The 22257-nt window shown below is 46.3% G+C and overlaps 1 protein-coding gene across 1 annotated transcript in view; it reads right to left on the reverse strand.

Moving 5' to 3' along the window:
- The window catches only part of Smyd1 (SET and MYND domain containing 1), a 50920-nt gene extending 33878 nt beyond the window's left edge, over positions 1-17042 (reverse strand). The window contains exon 1 of the mRNA XM_059256709.1: positions 16652-17042. Coding sequence (XP_059112692.1) covers positions 16652-16788 — 137 coding nt within the window. The 5' untranslated portion in view covers positions 16789-17042. The remainder of the gene's footprint in view (positions 1-16651) is intronic.
- Positions 17043-22257: the final 5215 nt, after the last annotated feature.

The following is a 22257-nucleotide window of genomic DNA, read 5'->3' on the forward strand; positions in this document are numbered from 1 at the left end:
CCTTCAACACCTGGGCCTTTTGGGAGACAGTCAAGGTCTAGAATTCTGCTGTGCCCCCTGAAGGCTCATATCCATCTCACAAAGCCTCCCGTCCACCTCCATGATAGGCTCTGACAAACACTACATCAAGACAGGCAGCATGTCTCGCTGCCAGAGGGCCACTCAGGGCACTCGGTTGTCTAACTGGAAGGGGAAGCTTCACATTTATTCCAGCAGCCTTCAGTGTGGCAATCCAAACTGTCAAGGTCACTTTGAACTGTCTGCTCATCTTTTATACTGGTATCCTGAACTTGGAGTCATGCATGAGTCTGAGAGCCTGACCTAGGTTGGGAAAGAAGAGGGACAAGTGCCCGCCTCCGGCTCAGAATACAAACTTAAGTCAGGAAGGAAAAGGAATGGACCAGGAAAGGATCCGAAGAGGTATGGGTTAGACGTAGATGCAATTATGCTGCCTGTCACTTGTAACTCCACATCTATCTGCAGTCCCCTAGGACTGCTCTGATAGCTTATTTCCAAATTGGTATTTTAGAATATTCTAACAGCATCTCCTCACATTTGTTTTCGATAACATTTAAGGGTTGGTGAGATGATTCGGCTGATGAAGGCACCTGCTACTAAGTCTGTAACACTAATCTCAAAAAATAAAAAACCCTGGGGTTGGGGTTTAGCTCAGTGGTAGAGAGCTTGCCTAGCAAGTGCAAGGCCCTGGGTTCGGTCCTCAGCTCCGACATAAATAAATAAATAAATAAATAAATAAAATAAAAATAAAAATAAAAAACCCAGAGACAGGGTGAAATCTGAAAGATCAGAGAAGCAGAACAGCCAGCCACCAGCTTACCTCTAGGAAATCCTCAACCTCAAGAGAGCGAGTTCCTGTTTCCTCACGCCTTACATACCTTTCTGTGTCCTGCCATATTACTTCCTAGGATTAAAGGTGTGTGCCACCACTGTCTGACCTCTGTGTCTAATTTAGTAGCTGGCTCTGTCCTCTGATCCCCAGGTAAGCTTATTGGGGTACACAATATATCACCACATAAGCCTGATGGCTGAGTTCAATTCCTTGGTCCCACATGATCAAAGAGGAGTACCCACTCTGGCTGCCTCTCCCCTGAACGCCATACCTCCGGTGGGTGAGACCTTGTCAAAAGCAAAAGCAAACCAAACCTGGAATGCTCCCCTGGAAACCAGAAGTGTTACAGCCCCATTTTCTCATTGTTACAATGGCTGCTCATTTCTTATCTTTGCTTTTTGAGAAATTGTGTGTGTGTGTGTGTGTGTGTGTGTGTGTGTGTGTGTGTGTGTATGTGTGTGTGTGTGTGTGTGTGTGTGTGTGTGTGTGTACCTCTATTCGAGTACGTGCACTATAATTCAGGTAGCATGACATCAGATCATTTGGAGCTAGAGAGTTGCAGGCATTTGTGAGCCACCTGATGTGGGTACTAGAAACTGAACTTAGGTCCTCTGCAAAAGTAGTACACACTCTCGACTGCTGAGCCATCTCTCCACCTCGTGTTTTGTTTCGTTTTTTTATTTTTTTTGTTTTGTTTTTGTTTTTTTTGTTTGTTTGTTTGTTTGGTTGGTTTTTTTTTTTTTTTGAGACAGGGTTTCTCTGTGTAGCTTTGCGCCTCTCCTGGAACTCACTTGGTAGCCCAGGCTGGCCTCGAACTCACAGAGATCCGCCTGGCTCTGCCTCCCGAGTGCTGGGATTAAAGGCATGCGCCACCACCGCCCGGCTCATGTTTTGTTTTTGACAGGGTCTCATATAGCCCAGGCTAACCTCCAACTGACTACATAAGTGACCTTGAATTTCTGATCTTCCTATTCCAACTACAAAGTGCTTTTGACGTCTGTATGTGTTGCCTGTACCGAGGATGAACCAGGTGTTCTGCCCTGCATTTCTCTGGTCCACACAACCTGTGGCTTACTGGGACAAAGTTTCCCAGGCTGACACAGACGGAAGGAACGCGCCTTAACTGGCATTGCCTCTAGGTGCCCATGAACTGACTTAATACTCTTTGAATAGAGCACAGCTACAAAATGATCTGCTTGCCACGAACTGTCACTATGTTATATCCCTAGAAATAAGTTCCAGCTGCGTGACCCAAATGTCTTCAGAGTCACTTTGACCAGGAGAAAGCTGTGGGTAGATCCCTGAGGTTCTCACCCATGGCTGAGAAACTGGGGAGCATTTACAGTCACTCACTAAGCCGTGAATCAAGATCCCTACCCGCTCAAGAATATGTCCTCGTTGTGCTGGTTAATTTGAACTGTCAACCTGACGCAATGCAGAATCATCTGGAAGTGGGTCTCAATGAGGAATTGACTAGATCAGGCTGGCCCTTGGGAATGTCTGTGGAGGACATCTTGATAATGAATTGATGTAAGGAGACGTAACCATTGTGTATGATATCATTCCTTAGTGGGGGTGGAGGGGTGGGTTCCGAACAGAATAAAAGAGAAGCCTGCTAGCTGAAAGCAAAGATGTGTTTACTCTCTCTTTGCACTTGACTGTGATGGGATTGAGTTCCTGCCTTGGTTTTCCTGAAATGACGCAGTTTTTAAGCCATGCAAACCCTTCTTCCTCCGTGTTGTTTTTGTCAAGGTATTTTATCACAGGAACAGAAATGAAACCAGGACATTGTTAAGTTTCAATCCAGGGACAAACGGCTGAGGTGACTGTTAAACCTATCAAACCGGACCTGACTTCCAGATTCTCCCAGCATCCCTCAGTCCCTACCTGTTACAGAGTATGGCTGGCATACCCCACCCTCCACCCTGAACTCTCCAGTCCAGGGGCCCGGCTGCCTTTCCCTGAGAGGCTCTTTCGCACATAATCCAGACATTCTGGTTACCCGCCCCTCTTTGTACCTTTGACCTCCAGGCTGCTGCACATGGTTCCCCTGTCACCCTCTCCCTTCCTCCCTCTCCCTCCCTCCCCCTCTCCCCACATGGCTCAGTCATGACCACTCTAGACTCTCCCAGATGTCCTTGTCTCTGCTACACTCTACTTTCATCGATAATAAACTTTCTTCTCTGCCATATCTAGGAGCAGTCATGTCCTTTCCTTTCCCTTTCCTTCCTTCCTTCCTTCCTTCCTTCCTTCCTTCCTTCCTTCCTTTCTCTCTTTCTCCTTCATCTGGTGCCAAAACCATGGGAATGGCTTCAGTGCCTCCCCAAGGAACTCGGCCGCTCTGAACCAAGCTGCTGACCTGACTCTCCTAAGGTACGTACAGATCATTTGCTTCTGCTGGGTTTTGCCACCACCAGATTTGATTCTAGAGTCTGCTTCTTCAACCGTGTCTTCCCTCCACCTTAACTATCCATCCACCTCTCCTCGCCTATTCAGTAAGTGGCCTCTCTGTCTACTATGCCCTTTTGGACCGCCCACCAGGTGGGCATCTCTCTTCTACCCCCTTTTAGGGTACCCATCACATGGGTATCTCCCTGCCATGCGCCTTCGATCCCCACCACACAGGCAATTCTAAGACACTTGCTCCTCCCCAGCTGTCTCCTCCTCTACCTGCTCTAACCACGGGTCTCTCCTTTTCTACTGGGTAAGTGTCCCTGTTTTGTTTTGTTTTGTTTTGTTTTGTTTTGTTACTATGAAAGCCACACTGGTGTGCCAGGAAGCTTCCTCTTGCCCTGCTAAACCCCGATCACATAGAAAGGGATGCCTGTCTTTGGAGATTTGGGACATTTCTCTCTGACAAGTCTCTCAGTCCACTTGAGGATGCACAAGATTGAAATTCTTGTTACCATGGCACTTACCCCCTCTGCTCCTTCCTGGAACTTCCTCACGTCTTCCGAGGAGCTGCCTACTAAATTCCACAGCTTCTCCACAGGCTCTTGGGTCTTCTGTCTTCTCCTTGCCCACTTCCCCATGGAGCTACCTGCTCTATCTCTTTTCGTGCACTCTGGACCTGTCCATGACAAGCTCCCCCTAGGAGCTGCCTGCTAAGCTGCATAGCTTCTCTATCCCCTGGTGGCTCCCGTGGGTGGAGTTCCGGCTTGTTCCTCCTTGTCCCTTATGGCTACTCTGTCTCTTAGCTGCTTAATTCTCCCTATGGCAGTTTGTGACCATTCCTCCTTTTCTCTTTGGACTCAATTCCTTTCTCGAATGCAGAAATTTTCTTCTTTTTTTTTAATGTTTAAAGTACCTTTTTTAACTTTTTATTTATTCTTTTATCTTATTATTTTATTTATTCTTTGTGTCTTTCACATCATGCATCTCGATTCGTTTCCCGTCCCTGTGTATCCGCACCTCTACCCCCAGATAAAATTTAAGAGAAAAAAGAAAAGGGGGGGGCTGTAGTGTGTCATAGTGAGTCACACAATAAACCCTTTAGTCCTTACATCTTTACTTGCGAGTGTTCATATCAAAGAGTCACTGGTCGGGTTCCAGGCCTCTGGTTTCTGCTACACTATCGATGCCGGGCCCTCACTGGGACTCTCCTTGGCTATCCTGCTGTTGCCCTGTGTTGTGGAAATCCTGCAGCTTTGGACCCAGCAGACCACAGATGGGGTGGATATTGGGGTGGGCCAATCCATAGCCCTGGTTCTGGGCTCTCCCTTGTCCTCACCACTAGGGTGAGCTCTTCTGCATTGCCTTAGCGAGTTCACCTTTGCATCAGTGAGCAAGGGTCAGGGACAGTTCTCTGGCTTTCATGTCCTCAGGGTCAGATCTCCTGCATCTACATCTTCAAGGCCAGCTCTACTGTGTTGCCCAGGCGTGGCATGGAGGCCGCAGCACATGAGGGGCAGGGCTAGCTCTCCTGCTCTTAGACCTCAGGGCCACTCTCCCACCTGCCTCAGGCTTTGATGGGGAGGAGGCACATGTCTCTCCCGCCCATGCTGCCACATGACAGATGAGTAATGGGGACAGTTCTCTCACGCTCACAACTTTGAGGCTGGTTCACCCACACCTCCGCCAACAGGATTGGCTTTACTGTGTTGCCTAGGGGTGCAAAGCCTGCTCTCCAGAGTGTTGCAGCTTGTGGGGGGTAGAGGCAGCTGTCCTGCCCTTCTGACCTCAGGGCCAGCTCTCCCACCTGCCTCAGGTGTTGGTGAGCAGGGGAGAAGGGGGGTGGGGTGGGGAGAGGGTCAGAGATTTTCTTTCTTTCTTTTTTTTTTTTTTTTTTTGTTTTTCGAGACAGGGTTTCTCTGAGTAGCTTTGCGCCTTTTCCTGGAACTCACTTGGTAGCCCAGGCTGGCCTCGAACTCACAGAGATCCGCCTGGCTCTGCCTCCCGAGTGCTGGGATTAAAGGCGTGCGCCACCACCGCCCGGCCAGAGATTTTCTTAATGCCTCACTTCACTGTCTTACTGAAAATGGCTAGGCCTTAGTATAACTCGATGGCCAGAGACGGCACATTCAAGTTCCAAATTCTTGCAGATTGTAACAGCTTCTGCCACCGCACAAGCAAATGAGCCCAAAGTCTCTTATCTCTAAGGCGCTACAACTTTCCACTCTTGAATCTTGGATCTCCATCTTTGCTCTCCAGAAATCTCTTAAGACTATTGTGTAAACAGTCTTTATCTTGAGATTTGTAAATTCGCTGGGTGTGGTTAAAAGAATCTGTAAAACCTGTAACAAAATTTGGTTAAAAACTTACAGCAAATGGCTTGTAGTTAAAACCTACACATAGGAATTTTAATTTGCCACAACATACTGCATATGTGACTCAACTCTGGTTTAGAATATATTGTGTATGTAACTTGGATTCAACTCTTATTTAAGAAATAGATCTACTTAGGAAAATATGTCTTAAATAGCAACCATCTGGGTCTCCTCCATCATCAAAATATAAGCAGCAACATGACTGCAGCCATCTTTACTACAGTTAAAGAGTATGTGCCTTGTGAGTTCACCATCTTGTTTGTTTGTTTTGTTTGTTTGTTTTGTTTTTTCGAGACAGGGTTTCTCTGTGTAGCTTTGCGCCTTTCCTGGATCTCGCTCTGTAGACCAGGCTGGCCTCGAACTCACAGAGATCCGCCTGACTCTGCCTCCCGAGTGCTGGGATTAAAGGCGTGCGCCACCACCGCCTGGCTGAGTTCACCATCTTAAGATGACCACATGGCATAAAGCAACAATTATAAAACTTCTCAGTCCTACTGAGCTATTCCTTTATCCCTGTATCTCTTTTTAGACTAGAGAAGCAACAACAAGTCTCCAAAACATTTTGGACTAGTATGGATTTCTGTATGATGATGAAAAGTTAAGGTTACATTTGCTACAACATACTATATATGTGATTCATATATATATATTATATATGTGCTCTGGGCACAAGTTCTCCACACATCATCCCACCCTGCCCATCCCATGTCCCAAGACAAGACTGGGCCAGGGAATTCAAGTTCTCTCTCCTCCAGTGCCCTCACATTCTCAGGCAGCCATGGGAAAGGAAGACAGTTGGGTAGGGGGAACCTCTATTTGGGAACAAGGACACTTCCTGACAGGAATACCACCACCGCTACCTTATCCCCCAGTGATGGAGAGTGTCCAGAAGACACCGGGTTCCCAGATTCCTTTTGGATTCCAGAAGAAAGAACGCTCACTCCAGCCGGGTGTCCTTCAGCGAGGCTCATCCTCCATCCCTAACTTCTGCTTACAGGAGGTAGTAATTCTCATTTTCACCAAACTCCACAGCTTTCAAAGTGATGCTTCCAGCCATTCTTCCTAACTTTTTGTATATTTACATGTATGGATGTTTTGCCTGCATGTGTGTCTGTGTAGCAGGTGTGTGTATGGTGCTCACAGGGGTCAGAAAAGGGTGTCAGGCCCCCTGGAACTAGAGTTGTACAGACTGCTGTAAGCCACCATGCAGGTGTCGGGAATTGAACCCAGAACCTACGGAAGATCAGCTAGAGCTCTTAACTGCTGAGCCACCTCCCCAGCCCTGCTACTCTCTTTCTAATATGCTCTTTAGAGTGCTAGTGATCGCTGTCTTCACAGGGATATTGGTCTCATAAGTCCCTGCTCCCGGCCAAGGCTCCCAGAATACGGGGCAGGCACCGCTTTGCTAGAGGCCTGGAGTACTCTCTGCCCTAGAGGAATGTCTCCAGTCACTCCTCACCCTGCAGCCCTGTCCTGGGGTCTGTCATCTGTCAGAGTCAAGAGCAGTAGAATGGCAGCTGTGTGCCACTCCTTGTATGGGAATAACGAGCCATAACAGATAAATGCAGAGACAAGGTGTCTGCACGGTGGATGAACACCCCTGCAAAAATACCCTGGAGCCAAAAGGGCTGAGCCAATGCTTCTGTGTCTCCAACCTGCTTAAAAACCCAGCCTCAGTGCTGGAGATGTAGCTCAATTGGTAGATATTTATCTAACATACCCAAAGCCCATTCCAGAAGAACAAGAGCCCATCCCCACTGCAGTGGGAAGCATGGCAGCAGGCAGGCATGGTGACTGGAGCAGCAGCCGAGAGCTCACATTTAGAACCACAAGTGAACTCCAAATGGAGCAAGTCTTCAAGCTCTCAAAATCTTCCTCTAGTGACATACTTCCTCCAGCAAGGCCAGGCTTCCTAAGCATCCTCAAACCGCATCCCCAACTGGGACCAAGTATTTAAATGTCCGATAATATGGGGAACATCTCATTCAAATCATCACAGGGGGTATTTAAAGATAAATAACACGTAGATGTTGCTTCCTAGTAGACCCCAGGATGAGCTGGTACATAAACATGTATGAAGATGGAGGTGAATTGCAATAAGAATCAAGGAAGGGAGACTTTATTTCCACCAAGGTCGGGGGAGGCAAGACATCCAGAAACTCAATCCACAAGATGGCAAAGAGGCATTGTTCTAACTGTCTAAGGTGGGCTGAGTTTGTACCCAGAGAGGTCAAGGTCTTCTGCGAAGAGGTATTGATGGAAGTCAAAGGCTTGGGAACAGGTGGCATGCAGGCACCTGTTGGAAGGGGAGCCCATAGGATGCCCTGTTCTGGGGAACAATGTTGAGAGATGACCAAACTGCAGAGGCTGGGGGCGGCCACCCTCAGGACTGCACCCTTATCCTTTAGGCAAAGGGGAGTCAGTCACAGCAGGCATTTGTGGAAAGGAACCATCAGAGTAGGTGAGCACATGCAGCTGCCTGATGCAGTCTTGATCTGGTCCTTGTCAATCTTTGAGGCATTTCTGGGGCCAGGTCTGTACTGCCTGTTATAAACCTAGGCACCAATTAGGCAGTACAGCGTCCTTGTTGAAGCATAAGGACAGTCTGTTTGTCTGGCTTTGTTAGTCTTGTCCTGTTTGTTTGTTTGTTTGTTTTTCTCTATGAAGCCCAAGTTGGTCTCAAATGTGTGGTCCTCTTGCCTTAATATCCCAAATATTGGAATTATAGGCAGGTGTTACCATGGCCAGTATTGTGGGGTGTGTGTATGTGTGTGTGTGTGTGTGTGTGTGTGTGTGTGTTATGCATGTATGTTGCATGGAAAGACAGAGTTTAACATCCAGTGTCCTCCTCTGTTGTTCTCCATCATACTTTTTGAGACATTTCTCACTGTACCTGGAACTCACTGTTTCGTGTAGACTGGATGCTCAGCCAGCACTGGGGATGCTCCTGTCTCCACTCCCTGCAAGAGCCAAAGGACTGTCCCATCCTTTCACATGTGTGCTGGGGATTCAAACGCAGGTCCTCATGCACATGCAGCAAGCATTTATTCCACTGAGCCATCCCCACCCACCCACCCCCACATCCCTGACTATTTTTAGCATCACTTTTATTAAAACACCAACTTCCACAAGCCAGAAGAGTGACACTAAGCAGATAAGTAGCAACCCAGAAAAACTCACTAACAGTGCTTCCTAGGAGTTCCCACACAGCCACTAAAGATTGCTGTGGGATGGTCTGTATGTCAAATTACTCTGATTGGTCAATAAATAAAACACTGATTGGCCAGTGGCCAGGCAGAAAGTAGGCGGGACAAGGAGAGAGGAGAATTCTGGGAAGTGGAAGGCTGAGTGAGGGAGCTATTGCCAGCCACCACCATGACAAGCAGCATGTGAAGACGCCAGTAAGCCACGAGCCACGTGGCAAGGTATAGATTTATAGAAATGGATTAATTTAAAATGTAAGAACTAGATAGCTAGAAGCTTGAGCCATTAGGCCAAACAGTTTAAATAATAAAAGCGTCTGTGTGTTTATTTTATAAGTGGGCTGTCGGACTGCCAGGGTTTGGCGCAAACCAGAGAGAAAACTCTCCAGCTACAAAAGATGATGTCAGTGGCAGCAGCAGAAAAGAGATGCTATCCAGAACAGAAGAGAGATGCCAGGAGCCAGAGGGAGCATCTCCCCAATTTTAGGGTTCTCCACACAGCATCCTTACAGCAGTACAGGGGCAAAGTCCACTTATGGAAGTCAGAGCAATTACCAGGAAGGCTCTACAGCAAGATGATGTAAAAAGACCAAGTTCAACTGACACTCCACCACACATCACCCCTCATCTGGAAGAGCGTGCCTCAGCAGTCTCTGGAAGCCAGGACTCCGTGCAGTAGAACAGCTCAGGGAAAGAAAAGCTGAAGCAAGAGAAACAAGCCTCACAACAGCTCCTGGGAGAACAGAAAAAAATAAAATCAAAGAAGCCAAAAGAAACAATGAAATTCCAACCAAAGGAAGAGTGTCGGTCACAAAGAGAAAGGGAAATGATGGAGAAAGCGCCAGCAGCCACAGAGAAGGTCCTGTCTGTCGGGGGGGGGGGGGGGATGGGGGGAGGGGGCATCTGCTCTTAGTCTCTCCTTTAAAAGTCATGCCTGTGAACACTGCTCTGGAATATACTAAGAAAGTTTTAAATGGGTCTGGAGGGACGGCTCAGTGGTTAAGAGCACTTACTGGCTCTTCCAGAAGACCCAAGTTCAGTTCTCAGCACTCATATCACTGGATGACTCACAACCACCTGTAACCACAAGGTCAGGTATCTAACACTCTTTTTTTGGCCTCTGTGGGTATCCACACACACACATAAAGCTAAAATAAATATTTTTTAACAATTAATTCTGAGAACCAGAAAGCAGCATTAGAGAACCATTCTTTTGAGACACACCAACATATGGCAAAACTGAAGACCTCTCTCCCAAAATGTGCCCACAAATGGCTGCTCTTCCAAACCATCCTTTCCAAATGTGCCAGCATGTAGATGAACCCAAAGTCTTCCCTTCTAACACATGCCAAAGGCAGTGGTCCCCAGGCCCCTCCGGCTACAGCATCTGAAGAGGTCGCTGACTTTGGAAGGGTGCTTTCTAGAGAAGCAGCCCCCAAACCAGATGTGCCCGAAGGCTGTCCTCTTGACGAACACTAGGAAACAGCTGGGCAGAGGAGTTCACTTTGGAATCAGATCGGGATAGCTGACTCCCACATGTGTTATCACGACATGGATGCACCCACATTCACACAGAGAGAGACACACAGACACACACAAGTAAGAAAATTATACCACAGCTCTCAGGGTTTGCTCCACAACAGCTCTCACAGGTGTGAGATGATGCTCACACCCATAGTCACACCTGGACACATTCTGCTCTCCAGCTGACACCCCTCATTCTAAGTTCATGTCACACCCACAGGAGGGAATGAGGAAAAGTGACCGCATTCTGCCAGGAATTTGTCATTTTTTTTTCTAGGTTTTAAAGGCAGTCATTGCTAGTCTGTGACCCCAAACACTAGGGAGGCAAATGCAGCAGGATCTAGAGTTCCTGGACAGTCTGTGCTGCACAGTAAAACCCTGTCTCAAAATATTAAAGAATAGGGTCGAACATGGTGGCACACACCTGTAAGCCCAGCATTTGGAGGTAGAGGCAGGAAGACCAGTGGCTCAAAGCTGCCTTCTTGAACACAGAGTTCAAAGCCAGCCTGAGCCCTAGAAGACTTGTCTCCAAAAGCTGGTAATAAAATAAAATGTCAATTATTCACAAACTTCTATTATTTAGTAAAGTTTAGCAATATAACTCACAACAGTTTGTGTGGTATGTCAACACATCTCGTCTCTACACCCAAGCATGGCCAAATAAAAGGCATAATTCTAAATCTATCACAGTTATTCTCAACAAGTTTAAACACTGAAGAGAGAAACCTAATGATTTAGTAAACACTTACCTCATTTTCTGAACTAATTGCTCAAGAATTTCTCTAATCCTGTTATTAAATTATTTCTATTTATAACGATGATTGCCCCCACCCACCCACTCACCAGCTGTTGCCAGATTAGAAGCCACATGTGTACTGTGTATGGCAGGGCTGATCCTGTCTCTCCCACAGGCTTACAAAGAACACGCCGATAAAAACCCAGCTGTCCCCACTGGGCCTAAGAAAGCTCATAACTGGTTTGATTTTCAAAAATAGCCTGACTGACAGCAATTTCTTTGAAAGTATTCAACTTTTCTCATGTTCCTCCTTTTCATTTTACCTACACATAGAAATATGCACAAGCCCCACTGGGTACTTTCAATTCTTTTTTTTTTTTTTTTTTTTTTTTTTTTTTTGGTTTTTCGAGACAGGGTTTCTCTGTGTAGCTTTGCGCCTTTTCCTGGAACTCATTTGGTAGCCCAGGCTGGCCTCGAACTCACAGAGATTCGCCTGGCTCTGCCTCCCGAGTGCTGGGATTAAAGGCGTGCGCCACCACCACCCGGCAGGTACTTTCAATTCTTAACCAGAGTAATTTGGAAGGGATGCTGAGTGGTAGTGGCATATGCCTTTAATCTCAGCACTCAGAAGGCAGAGGCATGAAGCTCTCTGTGAGTTTGAGGCCAACTTGATCTATATACAGAGTGAGTTCCAGGACAGCCAGGGCTATACAGAGAAACTCTGTCTGGTAAAAACAAAAAAGGGGGGTGGGGGCGGGGTTGGGATATAGGTCAGTGGTATAACATTTGCCTACTATGTGCAGGCACTGGGTTCACCCTGTAGCACAGGAAAAAAAAAGAAAAAGAATTTAAAAGAGGTGGGAGAAGGGAAAGAGGAGGATCTTTGATTGATGTGTAAAATGAATGAAAAATTTTATTGAAGACCATTTGAAAGCAATGAAAGCTATTGACTTTCCCCTTGGAAATGAAAATGACATATGCACATCCACACAAACCTTGACCTTCCACTTGTAGATGTTTCCCTGGCTTAGGATTCATGGAGAACCAGAGGCCAAATTAACTCTACATTCAAGACACCTGGAACATTATTTATTATTATTATTATTATTATTATTATTATTATTATTATTATTATTATCATTGATGGGGAAAGTTGAGAGGACTGAGGACATGGCTCAGGAGTTAAGGGTACTTACTGTTCTTGCAGAAGACCAGAGTTTGGTTCCCAGCATCCATGTCAGGTGGCTCACCACCACCTATAACTCCACTCCTGGAAGTCTGAAGCCTTCATCTGACCTCCTGGGCAACGGCACTTATGTGCACATCACACACACTCACACACACACACACACACACACACACACACACACAATTGAACTAGGTGTAGAGCACTTAGGAAGCAGAGGCAGGAGGACAACATGGGTTACATAGTAAAACCTTATCTCAGGGAAGGAGGGAGAATTGAAATTTGGGGTTCTTAGCATTGCCCATAGTCATCATTGCTGTGCCTTTCTTATATTTGATATTAAATTAAAATACTAATCAGCATAAGCTCCATTTTACTAGCTTAGACCCCTCTCTTGCTGCACTTTAGCCCACTACAACCCACAGAGTTTCAGACCGTAAGCTCTTTGGGTCATGTGAGTCCATTCCCTGCTGTGGCCTGATTCTGTGCACAGTACCTCACCGAGTCTCCCTCAGCACATAGGGAAGGGCCTGGAGAATCGATCGCCCTCTTCGTCTCTAGACAGAACTTCCAGGACCCTGCCGCTTAAAAGCAATGACAATTCAGTGTCAAGGGTTTAAAAGAATCTAGGCATGCCCAGAAAACACTTGAGAGCCTGACATCTTTTAGTGAGGTTAAATATTTTTTAAGCTAAAATTTGTAAGAAGCAGAGTGAAAAGAAGTAACAATTTTAAAAGCAAATTATAAGCCGAGTGTGGTAGCATAGTCCATAATCCCAGAACCCGAGAAGTAGAGTCCAGAGGACCAAGAACTCAAGGCCAGCCTCAGCATAGGGTGAGTTTGAGGCAAGCCTGAGCCACAGGAGCTCTTAAATAAACAAAGCAAATTATAAAATCTAGTCTAGTGTGGGAAACTCAGCCAGGAGAATGGTTCAGTGATGAGCTCTTCCCTGTCAGGGGGTGATGATGCCTATAGCGATGATAGTGATTGTGATGGTGACGGTGGTGATAGTGATTGTGATAATGGTGACGGTGGTGATAGTGATTGTGATGATGGTGACGGTGGTGATAGTGATTGTGATGATGGTGATGGTGGTGATAGTGATTGTGATTATGGTGATGGTGGTGAAGGTGGCAATTTATGATGATAGCCATGGTAGTGATAGTGATTGTGATGATGGTGATGGTGGTGATATTGATTGTGATGATGATAGCCATTGTAGTGATAGTGATTGTGATGATGGTGATGGTGGTGATGGTGGTGGTAGTGGTGGTGATGGTGGTGATAGTGCTTGTGATGATGGTGACGGTGGTGAAGGTGGCAATGATGATGATAGCCATGGTAGTGATAGTGCTTGTGATGATGGTGATGGTGGTGGTAGTGATGGTGATGATGGTGATGGTGGTGATAGTGATGGTGATGATGGTGTAGGTAGTGATGGTGGTGATGGTGGTGTAGGTAGTGACGGTTTAAATTACTTCAACCTTTGCGGCTTTTAAATGTTAATTCCAAAGACACTTATTTAACCATCTTTGCAAAACAAAAACAACAAAACACACACACACACACACACACACACACACACACACACACACACCACACACACACTTCTCTGAAATGCTATTCATGTCACTTGGGCTCCTGATTACTCCTTGGATGGCAATGAGCCACATTCCCTGGTTCACAGCCTTTTTTCCTGAAGGTCTTGGAAGGCCTTGTGGTGGGGTGGTGGGGAAGAGAATGTAAATGCTAACCAGCTATCTCTGAAGGACTCACCCCACAACAGCGGTCACTGCAGCCACTCACCTGCCCAGCTCATCAGAGGGCGTCTTCATTCAAGCCACACAAACACCAGACAGGTCACTCCACTGTGGCTCAGAAAATACCGCCATTCTAATGGGTTGTTCGCTTGTTTTTAAATAAGGGTTAAGTACTATTTTAAAATTTAGATAGCTCCGTGTAGACAGGGTGGTAGGGAAATGGGAATATAGCTTTGACAGACCCTTTTAAAGATGAAAACAGCAAGCCCCTTCTAGTTACATGCCCTAGAGAAGAATCACACTGTGTACCTGTGGGCACCGATGGCCTAGAGAAGAATCACACTGTGTACCTGTGGGCACCAATGGCCTAGAGAAGAATCACACTGTGTACCTGTGGGCACCAATGGCCTAGAGGAGAATCACACTGTGTACCTGTGGGCACCAATGGCCTAGAGGAGAATCACACTGTGTACCTGTGGGCACCAATGGCCTAGAGGAGAATCACACTGTGTACCTGTGGGCACTGATGGCCTAGAGAAGAATCACACTGTGTACCTGTGGGCATTGATGCTCTAAAGAAGAATCACACTCTGTACCTGTGAACACCGATGGCCTAGAGAAGAATCATCACACCGTGTACCTGTGGATACTGGAACACATTTGAATTGCAGGAATATTTGATTTTATGAGAAATAGGAACTCATCAAATGTGTCTTGATTGGAACATAGATGAGTAAATGTTGTACATATATTTATAGGCTTGAATATTTACAGAAGTATTACTACAGGATATCCCGTGTAGTTCATGGATCAATATGGAAAGCTCTACACATAGTTAAAATAACTAGATATCTGGGGATTTACAAGATGTATCAGGACCAGCGAGATGGCTCAGCAGGTAAAGGTCCCACTGCCAAAGCCGAGGATCTGAGTTCAAGCCCTGGAACCCATGGAGCAGAGGGAGAGAACCGACTCCAGAAATTGTTCTCTAGCCTCCATATGTACATACTAGCACATGCACACCTACGTGCAGGAGCACACACGCAATTTTTAAAAACAAATGAAGATCTGTAGACTTACTGTCCTCACAAGGATAGACTCAGAACATTGGGGGGGGGGGGGGTTTAAGATTTATTTATTTTGCCGGGCGGTGGTGGCGCACGCCTTTAATCCCAGCACTCGGGAGGCAGAGCCAGGCGGATCTCTGTGAGTTCGAGGCCAGCCTGGGCTACCAAGTGAGTTCCAGGAAAGGCGCAAAGCTACACAGAGAAACCCTGTCTCGAAAAACCAAAAAAAAAAAAAAAAAGATTTATTTATTTTGTATACAGTGTTCTGCCTGCATGTGTCCTTGCAGGCCAGAAGAGGGAACCAGATCTAATTGCAAGTGGTTGTGAGTCACCATGTGGTTGCAGGGAATTGAACTCAGGACCTCTGGAAGAGCAGTCAGTGCTCTTAACCACTGAGCCATCTCTCCAGCCCCAGAACATTGTTTAAAGGAAAAAGCAAGCTCTAAGCTGACAGACTTTCACGAAAGCAAAACAAAAACAACAACAACAACAGCAAAAACCTAAACGAACAAACTGTGGCTAACCAGCTTGCTCAGTGCAAATCAATGTATGAAATAACATAAGAATGTTCTGGAAAAAGCTGATTTAAAGTAAAGCACAAGTTACCCCTGAGGTACACTGGGCAAGACTCTAATATTTGGAAGTAAATGGATTCTTGTGTTGTTAATAATTAAAGCTAATTTCTTAAAGTTCCAACAAATGTTTTATATTCTAACGGGTTTATACAGACTTATAATGGGTTTATACAGGTTTATTTAGCCTCGCTTGTATTTCCAAAGAAACTAAAAGTAAGTTGGGGTTTGTTGTTTTTTTTTTTTTGTAAGAAAATGTTTCCCACTGCACCACACCCATCCACCCCACCCCCACCCCTCACAGTCTCTCAGACATGTTCTCTGTGATTAGGATAAAGTGCCTAGAGGCCCCTGCTCAGCTCTGCCACTCTGATAGGGGCCACAAAGAGTCAGAAGCAACGACTCCCTACAGAAAAGAAATACCAGCAGAGCGATCCGAAGTGCAATTTGGGCCGGGCGGTGGTGGCGCACGCTTTAATTCCAGCACTGGGAGGCAGAGCCAGGCGGCTCTCTCTGAGTTCGAGGCCAGCCTGGGCTACAGAGTGAGTTCCAGGAAAGGCGCAAAGCTACACAGAGAAACCTTGTCTCAAAAAACCAAAAAAAAAAAAAAAAAAAAAAAAAAAGAAGAAGAAGAAGAAGAAGAAGAAGTGCAATTTGAAGGGCCAGCAAGATGGCTCAGCTGAAGGTGCTTGCCAACAAGCCTGACGGCCTGAGTTCAATCCCTGGAGCCTGCATGGTAGAAGGAGAGAACCGACACGGAAAACTATCCTCTGGCCTTCCCACACGCACTGCGGCAGGTGTGTGTTCCACGCTGCGGCAGGTGTGTGTTCTGCACACACACCCCTAAATAAATGTAATAAAATTTTCATCACCAATCGAGGACCCCATGAACTGGATTCCTTCCCCTGCTGACTTTGGGGGCCTGCACCTGAGAGCTTGGCACCAGTCAAAGCAGCAGTGGAGAAGGCCACTCCCCGCATGCCATACCTGTCGAAAACCACTGCAGAATAAGCCCGCTCAGCAAAGACCACGTCCGCAGCCCAGAATTCCTTCGTGGCCTTCAGACCTCTGCCTTTGCCTTCCGAAGTGAAGACCTCCACATTCTCCATGCTGCCTCTTGTCATCTCCGACTCCGTCAGCCCGGGCAGTGGGGTGGCTCGCACTGAGCCAAGCCTCTTGTCCTTGGTGCTATTTAGCACCTCGGTCGTCCCAGAGAGCAGGTCTATAAATGGACAGGCTGCCTCCCCTCCCCACTCCTCTGGGCAGCTAGGTCCTCACCTCCCCCTCCACCACTGTTCCTGGAGGGAAAAGGCAAACGACCCGACCTGACAAAGGTCTCATTCACCTCCCAGAAAAGACGCCAAGACAGGAAATGACCACAGGCTCGTGTGGTCCTGACGCGGAGCCTGATGGGTTTTGAAAACCTGTTTGAAGATACTCCCTGCATGTGCTATGTTCTGGACTGCAGTCATGTTCAGCTTGAGCTGAAATCAGGAGCACTTGGCCAGTAGGATATTTTTAGCTCCCAGATGCCTCTGTCAATCAAAAGCAGACAACTGGAATGGACAGAGAGAAGAGGCAAGGTATATTGGCTGCTCTGGGACCCTTCAGCTGTCAGACCCAGACTTTCTCAAGTGAGATGGGCCCCTTGCCCCATCCCCTCCCAGTCTCCCCCGATGGCAAGAAATAAATAGCAGAAACAAAAATGGGCCTTTGGCATATGCATATACATACCAGAACTCTTAAGATTCAAGGGGCATCCTTCTCTCCAATGTCTCCTGGGTCTCACATAGCAGCACATAGCATTGGAGGTCAGGGGTGCCCCGTTCTTAGAACATCACTGATGGTGCAGAGCTGGATGCAGATTCGGCAGACTTTGAAACTAACAGCACCCATCCCTGTCTTTCCATCCAACTCCGCTCAAGCAGAAGTCTGCTGTCAGGAAAACATCAACGTGCTTTGCCCTTCCTCCCACCCAAGAGGAAAGACATTGTAGGGATAATTCTAAAACTCCCTGTGAATTTAACACCACTCCTTGGCCAGCAGGCAGATCTCACTGAGGTTGAGGAGAAAGGCTCTTACAGATTCTGCGCTGTGGTTTAGCTTCTGTGTAGTATTTTTTAGTTCCTGGATATGTTTAGATTCTCGATTGCTACAGTTTGAGTCTGACCCTCAAAGTTCAAGTGTCGGAAAACATAACTGCATTTTAAAAAAAGAAATAAAATGCGGAAGACATGACTACTCCTGAAGTATGGAGAAGATTGTTATTGTAGACATAGGGAGAAAGCAGGCAGAGGGAAGAGTCCAGGCTGAGCATGGCCGGCAGACTGAACCAGACCATGAGAAGAGACAAGGGGAGGGAGAGCAAGACAGGAGCTCCGGACTGAGAGGTGGCCCAGGCCAAGAGGCCAAGAGGTCAAGAGACAGGGGTAGGGACCAGGCTGGGGGAAGGGAAGCAGAAGCCCAGCCCTGGGAGGGGGAAGGGGAGGAGCACTGGGAGGAGCCACAGGCACTGAGTGAGACTTGTCCTGAGTTCCAGAAAAAACATTAATCAGTGCTGCGCTCTGGAGAGGCAGCATCTTCGAGGATGATTAGTTCATTAGAGCTCTGCTCTCATAAATCAATTAATCCCATTATCAACGGAATGGATTCCTGCAAAAAAGGATGAATTTGGCCTCTCACCACATCTTCTACCCACAGGGGATCTTCTGCCCTTCTGTGATGCAGTAAGAAGGTTTCTCATCAGCCTCCAGAATCGTGAGTCAACAAATGTCTGCTCATTATAAATTGTCTGCTCATTATAAATTGTACGGTCTCTGACATTCTGTATAGCAGTACAAACAAACCAGGACACACTGGTTTACAGAGGACCCTCTGCCCTAGATCTTTGCAAATGCAGTAGCTCATGTGCGCTGAGCCTGCTACTACCACCTGAAAATGGAACCTGTGGAACAAGGGTGGAAACCTCTGCCTCACTGGGTGGTGGTGATCATCACATTGGGTGATATGCACAAGGATAGCACAACTCTTGGCATTTTAAAGCACTTGTTCAGTGGTGGCCACTTTGCTTTATTTTTATTCTGTCACATCCTCCCCCAGTTATCAGGATGACCCAGAAGTTCCAATGTATCTTCAGCCAAGTTGAATGTCTCAAAACTCCTTTGAGCCTTGGAAACACATCCAACCCCCTTGTCATCCAGCATGTCCTGATTCTTGGAACACAGGAGCTAGAGAATCTCAGTGATTTCAGATATATCCCAAAAAGCAAAACAACTCGAAGCATTTTAAACTAGTGCCTGAAAAGGAAAGCATCAGGGTTGGGTGTGGTCATATCCACCTGCAATCCCAGCTGTCTCAGTTGCTGTTCTGTTGCTGTGAAGAGACACCATGACTAAGGAAACTTAAAAAAGAAAGCATTTCATTTGGGGCTTGCTTCCAGTTCCAAACAGTTAGTCCATGACCATATGGCAGGAAACATTGTAGCAGGCAGGCAGGCAGGTGTGGTGCTGGAGCAGTAGCTGAGAGCTTGTTTCTTATCTGCAAGATGGAGGCAGAGGGAGAGAGACTGGGCCTAGTGTGGCTGACCTCAAAAGCTAACTCCCAATGACATACCTCCTCCAGCAAGGCCACATCTCCTAATCCTTCCCAAACAGTCCACCAACTAGGAACCAAGCACTCCAACATGAGCCTATGGGAGCCATTCTCATTCAAACCACTACACCAGCCACTGTAGAGGCTAGGGCAGGTGGACTGTGAGTTTGAGGTCACCGGCTAAATAGGATGACCCTCTCTCAAAGAATAAGAGGAGAAGGATGTATAAGAAAGACAATAAAAACCAAAAAACTAAATATCACTGATGCCAAGAGGGTGAAAACAAAACTATGAAGGAGTATTTTCAACCCAGCTAGCTTCCAGTAAGTGTCCTGTGTCAACATTGCTCTGTAACTCACAGTCTTTTCAACAACTGCTCTGAGGATAGCACTCAGTCTGGCAAGGCCTCAGACCTACTCTAGATGCTGTACTGGGACATGTTCAGTCTAAGCCATGGTCGAGGAAGACATCTACCCGACCTGAGACAGAGATGAAAGACAAAAACTCTGAGCTTTAGCTTTGTCTATGGCTATTCATCTTATCACAGTAGAGTGATGTGGTGGAAGACAGAAGCCCCTTAGAAGATGTCCAAGTTCAAATCCCCAGAACGATACATGCCACCTTACAAATGCTGTCTACAGAGTCCACCAAAATTCATGTTGAAATAGACTCATGAGGTATAGAGAGGACGTAAACGTAATCCAGTTGTGGTATTTGAAAGTTCTGTGGAAAGTAATAAAAGTTAAATGAGGCCACACGGAGGACCTTAATCTGACAGTACTGTGGTTTTGTCAGAGGAAAGATGTGAGTGGGAATGCTCTGTCCCACACTGCAATGTCCTGCTCCACCTTGGACCTCTGCAGAAAGTCCTACCAACAAGAGGACTTCTCCACATTCAGCCACCCGATCATGGACTTCCCCAGCCTTCTGAATCATGAGTCGAAAAGCATGTTCTTTATAAACAGATCTGTGATATTCAGGTAGGGGATCAGCAAATGGACTGTGAGTGACACATGCCAGGAGGAACTTTTCAAATGTGACTAAATTAGGATCTTTCAGGGAGATTATCCTGGTGGGACCAATGTAATCACAGTGATCCTCATCAGAAGAAAGCGGGAGCAGAGGAGATGATCATGGAGGAAAAAGGGCCAGAGTCACTGCAAAGTACCTGATGATTTCAGAGACGGGGTGGGTGGGTATGAGCCAAGACACACAGGAGACATGTGGAAATTGGGATAGGCAAAGAAAGAGATCCCCACTCCAGAGCTTCCAGAAGGAACTCAGTCCTACTATCAAGGGGACCCCATTTTTGCCTCTGCTCACCAGAACTGTAGATGGTTATAAAGTTACATTGTTCTAAGTCACTAAGTTTATAATAGTTTGTTACCCCATCAATAGGAATCTAACATAAAATATTACATTTGTCTCTTATTACAGTAAATATAATTAACCATTTCTCATAGAGAACTCCAGGCGAGCCAGGATTACACAGTGAGACTCTATCTCAAACTAAAACAAACAGCTGGGCAGTGGTGGCACACGCCTTTAATCCCAGCACTTGGGAGGCAGAGGCAGGTGGATTTCAGTGAGTTTGAGGGCAGCCTGGTCTACAGAGCCAGTTCCAGGACAGCCATGACTGTTACACAGACAAACCCTGTCTGGAAAAACCAAACCAAAACAAAACAAAACAAACAAATCTAAAATGAAATTCAGGAAGAATGTCATTTACTAGCTCACATTAAAAACAAACTATTAGTTTACCCCAATAGAGAAGACAATGAAAATTAACTTACAATAAGTTAATATATGTGTGTTACAGATGAATGTATGTAAATAGGCTCATTTTCATATGTTTGGGAAGAATTACATTAGAAGGCAGAAAGTGGCGAGATCTTTGCACTTCCAAATGTATTCACTACGTTAGTGAAAGCTAAAAATGCAGGGTGCTTCTGGGTACACAAATCTTGCTTGGGGAATTCATGTCTATAACATGACTTTATGATACAGTTAGCATCGCTTAAAGGTGCTAGCCAAAAGAAATATGTTCCTTTAGTCAACAAGAAGACGCATCCATTTAAAAAACCCAGGATATATTAAAGTGTTTTAAAATCTTCCCTGTGATAACATGCAGAGTTCTAGAGGCTAGAGAGCTGGCTCAGAGGTGGAGAGTGCTATACCACTCCTGCAGAGGACCCTGATTAGGTTCCCAGCACCTATGTTCAGAGGCTCCCAGCCAACTCTAACTCCAGTTCCCGGGAGATCCTACACCTCTGGCTTCAGAGAGCTCCTGGACTTATGTGCACATATCTTCATACAGACACACAAATGTAATATTAAATTAGTAAAAATAAATATCAAAGAGCAGAATTCTAGACTCAAGTTGCTCTAAATAATGTTTTCACCTACCTGAAATTTCCCTCTGTGTTTTGGAGGTGAGCAGAGGTTCCCCATTGTCTAAGGTTGTCCTTTGCTTCCAAGGACATATAATATCTCTGGCCCGCATCAGTGAGACAGTGGGCATTGGCACTACTCCCGGGCAGGTGGTGGAGAGGTGTCAGCTTGGACTACATCCTCAAAAGTAGACAAAGATGGTGTGAAGATTACAAGGGGCTGTTTTGGAGAGAGGGGTAGATCGTCACAAAACCTAGGCATGATTTCAGATAGCCGCTGCTGTTACTGCTGCTGTTTTGAAAGTGTCTCAGGATATATACAGTTCAAGCTGGCTTTAAACTTGTGATTTCTGGCATTAACCTCCCAAGTTGCCAGAACTGCCAGCACTCCTGGGAAAAACAGCCTCTGAAGGTACGAAGGAGTTCGGCTCGCTAACCTGAATTTTGCGTAGGCTCTGTTTCCAGATGCCTCTTGTAGCACCTAAAGCTTTAACTGACCCCTATGTAGAGACATTGTTGTCCCAAACCTTTAAACTGGTCACCTCAGACGCCTCAGGACGCAGATTGTGTTTTCTCGACTGTGTATGTCACAATTTAGGGAATATGTATGAA

Source organism: Peromyscus eremicus, chromosome 3, assembly GCF_949786415.1.
Source record: "Peromyscus eremicus chromosome 3, PerEre_H2_v1, whole genome shotgun sequence".
In the NCBI taxonomy this organism is placed as follows: Eukaryota; Metazoa; Chordata; class Mammalia; order Rodentia; family Cricetidae; genus Peromyscus; species Peromyscus eremicus.